General features: G+C 39.3%; 1 protein-coding gene across 2 annotated transcripts in view; it reads right to left on the bottom strand.

Moving 5' to 3' along the window:
* The window catches only part of Dnal1 (dynein axonemal light chain 1), a 35,198-nt gene that overhangs the window by 10,490 nt on the left and 14,799 nt on the right, over window positions 1-9,909 (bottom strand). For both annotated transcript variants that reach the window (XM_008849772.3, XM_008849771.3), the window contains exons 4-5: window positions 9,808-9,863; window positions 1,268-1,323 (exon numbers count right to left, since the gene is read on the bottom strand). In XM_008849772.3, coding sequence (XP_008847994.1) covers window positions 1,268-1,323; window positions 9,808-9,863 — 112 coding nt within the window. The remainder of the gene's footprint in view (window positions 1-1,267; window positions 1,324-9,807; window positions 9,864-9,909) is intronic.

The raw sequence follows: 9,909 nt of genomic DNA on the forward strand, positions 1-9,909 counted from the left end.
TTTATTTATTTAATTTGACAGGGTCTCCCTAGTCCCAGCTAGCCTGGAAATCACAATGTGAACCAGGGTGGCCTCAGTCTCACAAGAGATCCACCTGCCTCTGCCTCCCAAGGGCTGGGATTTAAGGCACTCACCAACATGCCCGGCTCCACCTAGTTTTTGAGACTGGCTCTTTCACTGAACATGCAGTTCACCAACTGGCTTAGGCCTACTGGCCAGCAAACCCACAGAATCCTCCTGTCTTTACTTCCCAGTGATGGAATTATAAATGCGCTGCCACGCCCTGCTTTTTAACTTGGATTCTGGGGATATGAACTATGGTCCTCATGTTTGAACACCAGGCACTTTACCCACAGAGCCATCTCCCCGTCCTAGATGTGTAAACTTTTAAAAACCATAGATGAGGCTGGAGAGATGGTTCAGCAGTTAAGAGCACTGACTGCTCTTGCAGAGGCCCTGGGTTTGATTCCCAGCACCCACATGGCGGCTATGAACCATCCTTAACTCCAGTTCCAGGGGAATCAGAAACCCTCTTCTGACTGCCGTGGCATTGCACAACATGGGTGCACTCACATACATGAAGGCAATACACATAAAAATAATAAAGTATTTAAAAAAGACCAAAATGGGGGCTGGAGAGATGGCTCAGCGGTTAAGAACAATGGTTGTTCTTGCAGCCCCGGGTTCAAATCCCAGAATCCATATCGCAGCTAACAACTGTTTGTAACTCCAGTCTCAGGGGATCTGACAGCCTCTTCTGACCTCCATGAGCATTGCACGACATGGTTGCACTTACCTACATGGAGGCAATACATGAATACACATAAAATAAAAAAATATAATTTTTTTAAAAGACCAAAATGAATAAATAAATGAGATACAAAACAGTATGTATAATAAAATTTCACTTTATATATTCATTGAAGTGTAGAAAAAAATAAAGAGGTAAAGCAAAATGTTAGCAGTGTTTGTCAGTGGTTTATAGGCATATTTTATATTTGCTTTTTTACTTACAGAGTTTCTATGGACATTTATATAAGAAAAGTGTGCTTCTTTAAAAAGTAATAAAATCTGGGCATGGTGGCACATGCCTTTGATCCCAGCCCTTGGGAGGCAGAGGCAGGTGGATCTCTGTGAGAATGAGTCTAGCCTGGTCTACATAGTGAGTTTCAGGCAGCTGGGGCTACAGAGAGACCCTGTCTCAAAAAGACCAAAAAAAAAAAAAAATTAAAAAACAATTTTTTTAAAGTAATAAACAGCCACCTACCAGTCCATTTAAGTTCTTTATGTTGTTTCTTCCTAAAGACAATATCCTCAAGTTTTCTGTAGTGGAAAGAAAGCGTTTTTGTTTATGAGAAACATATTACAAAACTATTATAAATCTAGTATAATAAAGTTTTAATAAGTTTTTATAAAACAAGTATCTTCAGGGGCTGCAGAGATGGCTCAATGGTTAAAAGTTCATACTGCTCTTGTAGAGAACCTTAGTTTGGTTCTCAAGACCCATGTCTGGTGGCTCATAACTGCCTGTAACGATAGCTCTAGGAGATCCAATGGACCTGTGAGTACTTGAACTCACATGCACATATCCCCACTCAGACACGCATGTATAAACATATTTAAAAAGTATTTATAAATAAATATCTCTACATAGTGAATAAAAAGGCTATATTGTAAAAGTAGGCACTCGGGTTAGCAAGATGACTCAGCTGGTAGGCACCTGCTGCCAAGTCTGATGGCCTGAGTTTGAGGCCCAGAATCTACACGGTGGAAGAACCACATCCTACAATTTGTCTTCTGACCTCCACACCCATGATGCGGCACACACACGTGTACGTACGTACACACACACACACACACACACACACACACACAAATATAAGAATTATGGGGTTAGAGTGATGGTTCAGTGGTGAACAGCACTGGCTACTCTTTCAGAGGACCCAAGTTCATTACTTAGCACCCATATGGCAGCTAACGACAGTCTGTAACTCTAGTTCTAGGAGATCCCACCCCTCTTCTGGCCTCCAAGGCACTATACACATGTGGTGCACTTGCATGCATGCAGGCAAAACACTCGTACACATTAAAAAAAATAAAAATTTTAAAAGAATATAAGAATTAAATGAGATAATTAAAACATTCAGTAAAATGCCTAATGATGGTTAAGTACATAATAACAAATATCAAACACATATAACTTTGGTTTATATGTATTTAACAAATATTTCTCTTATGAGAAACACTGACCTTCAGAATAGTGTATTTTAAGAGTCATCTAATTCATGTAAAATGATTTCGCTATTGAAATAAGAGCCATGTTAAAGGCTATTATGATCACGTATGAGGGACACAGCAATTTTTCCCTTCTAGTGGTATCTTACTTATAATGCAGATAAAACGTGGAAAATATATCATTGTTACATATTAAGTCAAAATTTTACTTTCTCAGTCACACCAGTCACATTTCAAGCCTTACTAGCTATATTTGATCAGTAGCAGCCATAATTAGACACATTTGCATTTGTCCTCATCAAAATTCTTATGTTTAAGACTTAACCTCCAGTATCTTCTGGTGTGACTGTATTCAGAAATACAGCTTGTAAAGAGGTCTGTGAGTTATATGGGCAAGCCCTAATCCAGTATGACTCATATCCTTATAAGAATAGGAAATTGCCAGGCATGGTGGTGCATGCCTTTAATCCCAGCACTTGGGAGGCAGAGGCAGGCAGATCTCTGTGAGTTCAAGGCCAGCCTGGTCTACATAGTGAGGTCCAGGCCAGCTGGGGCTACAGGGAGACCCTGTCTCAAAAAAAGACCAAAAAGAAAAAAAGAATAGGAAATTAAGGACACAGATAGGTACATGGTGAAAACTATATGAAGACAGAGAGAGAAGCCAAGAGCTATCTATAAGCCAAGAAGAGTGGCTGAGGATATTAACTGTGCTAAAACCTCTAGACTCCAGAACTATGAAAAACAAATTTCTACAGTTTAAGCCACTCAGTCTGTAGAACTTTGCTTTGGCAATTTCAGCAAACTAATGAACCCCATATAGATAAAAATTTATGAAAACTGAAAAAAAACATATAACTATTCTTTAGAGCTTCTAGAAAACAAAAATTTATTATTTTCTCTTTTTTTGTCATTTCAAAAACTTATTCAGGGTCCAGGGTGTAACATAATGATGATATAATTGCCTAGTATGTATAAGGTCCTAGGTTTGATCCTTAGGACCACAAATAAGAAGAATTTATTCAAAGCAGGGTGTTCATTCCAGCATTTGGGAGGCAGAGGCAGGTGGATCTCTATGAGATTGAGGTCAGCCTGGTCTACAGAGCAAGCTCCAGGCCAGCAAGGGCTACAGGAAGACCCTGTCTCAAAAAACAAAAGAAAATGAACTTATTCAAAATTAATTAATTTAACACAGTTATCAAACATTTACCAGATGCCAGGAACAATAAGTAACTGTAGTCTTATAATGAATAATACAGACAAAATTCCTGCTATCATGAAGGAACACTGGGCTGATAATCAGTGTATTAGATAGTGGCAAGTGTGAGGGAGAAAAGAAGACAAAAGCAATGAAATGTCAGGGGCTGGCAGCAGCTGACAATCTAGACAGAAAGTGACTTCTAAGACCCAAAGGAAGTAAGACAGTCAGAGAACGTCAAATGCAAAGCAACAACCATATCAGAAATGTTCCTAAAACTCAAGAAGCTAACTGAACTGAGACAATGAAAGTAGTAATGAAAGTAGTAATAAGTAACATGGAATTAGGAAAAAATAGGCCTGTCAGGGGATATGGAAGAGGGGAGTCAAGAAATTACCAAGGGGGGCTGAAGACAGGGCTCAGCAGTTAAGAACACTGGCTGCTCTTGCAGAGGATGTGGGTTCAGTTCCAAGCGCCCACACTGGGCAGCTCACAATTGTAACTCCAGCTCCAGGGGATCCTATGCCCTTTTCTGGACTCAGCAGATGGTAAGTACCCACATGTATGTGTACAAACCCATATACAAACACCCATACATATACATAATTAATAAAAAAAATGTTTAAAAATGGGAAAGAAATTCATGTCAAAATTGCTGATTAAGGGGGCTGCAGAGATGGCTCAGTGGATTTAGTTCCCAGTACCCACACGGTGGCTAACGATCATCCATAACCAGTTCCCGGGGATCCAAGATCTTCTTCTGGACTCTGCAGGCATTGCAAGACACAGGTGCACTTACATACTGCAGGAAAAATATCCATACACATAAAATAAAACAAAATAAAAAATTTTTTAAAAACTGTTGATTGAGGGGGTTGGAGAGCACAGGACCTAGGTTTGGTTTCCAGCATCCACATGGCAGCTCATAACTGTTTTTATCTCTAGTTTCAGGGGCTCCAAAGACCTCTTCTAACTTCCAAGGGTTCCTGAATTCACATGGTACACAAACATACACTCAGGCACACACACATAAACATTAAAAAATTGTTGACTGACCAATTAAGGTCTAAGATCCTTGTGGATGACAAATATATGCAGTTCTCTCAAAGATAATATTGAACTTAATATATAAAACACCATGTGTGTGTGTACATGTTTGTGTATGCATGTGCATAGAGAAGTCAGAAGTCAATATCCTCAATTGTTCTCCACCTTATTTTTTGAGACAGGGTCTCTCACTGAACCTGGAGCTCACTGATTAGCTAGACTGACTACCCAGCAAGCTCCAGGAATCCTCCCATCTTATCTCTGTTCTCCAGGGCTTAGATTACAGGTGTGCACCACTGCTATGCCTGGCTTCTTACATGGCTACTGGGGACCGAACATGGGTCTTCATACTATGTAGTAGTCCTTTACCAGCTAAGCTATCACCCCAGCCTCGTAAGACTCTTTTTTTAAAAAATGCACAAGTAAACAGCAATAATTGGTTCAAAAGATCATATTTTAAAGATTTTATTTTATTTATTTATTTAATTTATTATGTGTATGTGTGTGTGTCTGCGCATGTAAATGCAGGTGCTTATGGAAGCCAGAGACCTCAAATCCCCAGGAGCTGGAGTTCCAGGCGGTTGTGAGCACCTGATGTGGTTGCTGAGAACTGAACTCAGGTCCTCTAGAGGCACAGTACATGCTCTTAACTATGGAACCATCACTTGAGTCCCAAAGGATCTTATTTATAGCTGTACATGGAAACTGGCAAATTATGATACAAAATTAATTCCATTATAACATGACACAATTATATATTTTTTCATATTTATCTGCAGTATAATTAAGACACGACTAGAAGGAAAACCTTATTGTTTTCTTCACACATGGTCATGATGGAAATCCAAACAGTATTATCAAGCCAAGTGTGGTAGAGTACATTTATAATCTCAGCACTTAGGAGACTAATGAAAAAAGACAGTGAGTTTAAGGCCAGTCTCTCCACTACACAAGACCCTTTTTCAAAACAAAGCAAAAATAAGTATTTTAAAGTTTCATGTTTACTTGTAATAAGAAAGAGTAAAGTACATACTATACTAAATCTATAAGGAAATGAAAAATTTTCTAATTTTTCTGGGCATGGTGGCACACACCTTTAATTTCAGCACCAGGGAGGCAGAGGCAGAGGCAGAGGCTGTGAGATCGAGCCCAGCCTGGTCTACATAGTGAGCTCCAGGTCAGCTAGGGCTATAGGGAGACCCTGTCTCAAAAACACCAAAAAAATTTTTCTAATCTTAATTCTGAGATTATTAACATTCACATTATTCAGCTTTTCAGATATGATTTTAAATACAGTCAGGTCCTGTAGTTTTCCAGTCACAATTTGGGTACAGTAAGTTGTCCTTAGGCTTATTCTGCCCTATGTCACCTGCTAAATAAAATTATTTATGTATTTCAGATCCTCTCATCAGAGCTTAAAATATATGATTATCATGTTTGGGATGAAACAGTAGAAGAGGAGCTGGAGTTGTAAGTCCAACTCTATATGGACTAGGTGGCTTCTTTTCATTTCTTAGACAAAATGTGCTTCTGTACTGTGGACTGTGGAAGGACTCTTTGTTACACACAGAACTCAAGTGAGATGAAACACATACAGCAAAATCTATATTCTTGAATACCATGTCTACAAAAGGCATCAATAGTGATCAGGACATCTTTTTCCACTGAGTTTCTAAAATTCTTCATAATGTAATTTTCCTGAGAATTACTACTAATTGACTGAAGTTAGACTATACCCAATCTTCTGTAGAAGGTCACCCATTTTCACTGAGTTACTTCAATTACAGTGAAACCAAGGCAGAGAACGCCTCCCCACCCCAATATCCTAAATTATTTAATGAGTCAGAAAAAAAAGAAGAAAAGAAAAAATAAAGTCACCATTTAAGGCACAACTCTAATAATAGTGAACACTTATCTCCAGCACTGAATAAGTACTGATCAACTCTTACAGGCATTGGAGGCAGAGTGGGACTGGAATAGATGTTATGGTTAGGATATGAGATGTCCCCTCGAAAGGCTTGTGTGTTGAAGGCATGGTTCCCAATGTACCAGTATTCAGAGGTAGAGCTTTGGGAAAGCAACTGGATGGTGAGGACTCTGACTTCATTAACATATTAACCCCTTGATGGACCTGTAATATGATGGCATTATTGGGAGTGACAGGAGGAAGTAGGTGAATGGGGGCATACTCTTGCTCCTGGCCCTTCCTAGCCCTGTTTCCCAGCTATCACAGCTGGAAGAACAATCAGCTCTCCTCTGACATGACATTCTGCCATGACCCACTTTGCTTCAGGCCCAAAACAAAAATCCAGCTGACCTCTGACTGAAACCTCAGAAACATGAACCAAAGAAACCCTTTCCTACATTGTTTCTCTCGGGTATTTGTTATGGTGGTGAAAAGTCTAACCTGAAGATGAAAGATTACTAAGTGTGATACCTACTTTCAAGGCATTCTCTAAGAATAGAACATGTTCCCAACTATCAGAGTAACTAATATTCACTGAATTATTTTTTCAGTTCTGGGGATTGAGCTCAGGGCCCTATGCGTGTCAGGCAAGAATTCTACCACTGAACTTCATCACCAACCCCTCTACTGCCTCCCTTTAAAATATTTTTTATTATTTATTTTTATTTTATGTGTATGAGTGTATGTCTACATGTATGTGAGTGCACCTGTGCCGTACAATGCCTATGGAAGTCAGAAGAGGGTACTGGATCCCCTGGAACTGGAGCTATGGATGGTTGTGAGCTGCCATGTGGGTGCTGGGAATTAAACCTAGGTCTTCTGTAACAGCAGTCAGTGCTCTTAACCACTAAGCTGTCTCTCTAGCTTCACCCCATTCCCACCCTTTGTTTTTTTCTAAGACATGGTCTCAACTCTATAGTGCAGGCTGATCTGGAACTCATTATGTAGCCTAGGCTAGCCTTGAACTTGCAGTTATCCTTCCACCTCAGTCTCCCAAGTGCTGAGATTAGACATGAGATACTATACCAGCTTCAGCCCTCCTCGACTTTTAAAAGTTTTTATTTTTGAGACAGGTTCCCACAAGGTTGCTCATGCTGACCTCAAAGTTGATCATCCTTTCACAGCCTCCCAAGTAACTGGAATTACAGGTATATGCTGCCATGCCTAGCACCTAGCGTTACTGAGCATTTTGTACATGCCATACACAATTCTCTATGTTAACTCAATCTTACAGTAACTACATTAGTAGATAATTATTATAATCCAAGGTAGAGTCTTATAAATATTCTCAAAGAAGTAGTGATCATAAAGGTGGAGATTAGGGAAGATCTAGAGGGGAGATGACATTCAAATGTGGCATTCTTTCTTTTTTGATACATGGTCTCCCTGTGGGTCCAGTTGGTCTAGAACTCATTCTGTAGACCAGACTGGCCTCAATCTCACAGAGATCCATCTGTCCTCTGCCTCCTGAATGCTGGGACTAAAGGCATATACCACCACACCTAGTGCATCCTTAATCTTAATTTCTTATAGGATTTTTTTTCTTGTATGTATGAGAGGAAGAGGCTATATTCAATGAAAAAGAATGGTATGTTTGAGTATGACTAGGGTAGTGCAAGCTTTTAGATGACTTTGACTGCAACTTCAGGCATTGGGTCTTTATTCGGCAAAAGTTGACATTAAAAGGCCTTTGATCTAGGGGAATGTTACAAAAATGACATTTTCATAATGAGAACTCTGGTATCAGTAATGATGGCCAATTGAAGAACAGAAAGACAGAGAAAAGATTAATTAGAAGGTTGTTAGAAAAGTCATAAGGCAGTGCTTTTCATACTATATGGGTCATGATTCTTTAACAGGTTGTGAAATCAGTTTGGGGTATTATTGGCTAGGAAGATAACTCAGTGCTAGCATGAGGGCCCAAATATATGAAAGTTTGACTCCCAAAATCGATGAAAAAAAGCCAGGCCCAGTGGTATACATTTGGAATCCCAGTGCTAGAAAGTAAAGGGGCAACCCCTGGGCCTTGCTGATCAGCCAGTCTAGCCTACTTGGCAAGGCCCAGGCCAGCAAAAGCTCCCAAATAATGACACATAAGGCTGTCCTCTGGACCACACACACACACACACACACACACACACACAAACACACTAGAACCTATGCTACAAGGGTACATATTGTTTTGCAAACTATCTCAGTTTGCATATATATCTATACATTTGATATGTATGATCATGTGAATGTTTAATAGATTCAAATGTAGTTTTTCTGCAGAACATGAAAAGCATGTTTGAAAAGCATGATTTAAGGGGAAGCTAATGAGATTCTAAATTAAAGTTATAACTTTGAAAATGGAAAAATCATATATCATTTGAGTGGTCCTTCAAAAAGTAGAATTAACAAGACTTAAAAAAGAGAATATGGTAGACTAAGTAATGGCTCCCCAAAAGATACCTGTACTCTAATCCCTAGAACCTGTGAATATTACTTTGTTTGGCAGAAAAGTATTTTGTCGATATGACTAAAGATCTTGGGATGGGAAATTATCCTCAATATCTGGTGTGTTCTAAATGCAAGCCCATGTGAGGGAGGCAGAGATTTCATACAAACAGAACAGAGGGCAATTTGATTACAAAAGCAGAAATTGGCATATGTGATCAAAGCCAAGGAATGTGGCAGCAGCCAGAAAATGGAACAGGTACGCTACAGGCATGTTGGCTCACACCTTTAATCTCAGCACTTGGGAGGCAGAGGCTGGTGGCTCTCTGAGTGATGGAGGCCAGCCCGGTCTATCTAGTGAGTTCCATGCCAGCTTTGGCTACAGGGAAACCCTGTTTCAAAAAGGAACAAGCAAGAGAAAAATTCTCTCTTGAAGCCTCAGAGAGAGGCTTGAGTTTTGGCTCAGTGAAACTAATTTCAAACTTCCAACTAACTTCTAAACTGAGAGAATACATTTCTGTTGAACCAGCCATTGAAAACTAATTAAAGACTGAGAAGCAAGGGCAAGTGTGAGGGTGGTGATGCTATAAATGAGAATAAAGAGCCTAGGAACTACAGGGATGGTGAGGATGAAAATTTAAATGCGGCAGGTTTGAAATACACATATGACAAATATGACTGTAAAGGTCATCTCAATTCTAACTATAAAAGATTTGGAAGACCTTTAAAATATTCAGGTTTCATACTATCTCTAATTTTCTTTAGACAACCAAACTTAAGAAATGTGGTTAACATATAGTCTCTGTCATCTGACAATTACTGTGGTTAAAACAGGTGCCAGCGTCTAGAATTACATACTGTCTCTGGAATTTTTATTTGACTAACTAGAAAATCCAAGAACCATTTGTTACCGTGGATCACTTACTTAAGCCATTCAGGTTGGCAATTTTTTCAATGCAATTTGTAGACAGTGAAAGCTTCCTTTAAAAGAACAAAGAAAAACTTGAGTTAATATGAAAAACCTAAA

This window comes from Nannospalax galili, unplaced genomic scaffold (assembly GCF_000622305.1).
Source record: "Nannospalax galili isolate Female #2095 unplaced genomic scaffold, S.galili_v1.0 scaffold24, whole genome shotgun sequence".
NCBI lineage: Eukaryota > Metazoa > Chordata > Mammalia > Rodentia > Spalacidae > Nannospalax > Nannospalax galili.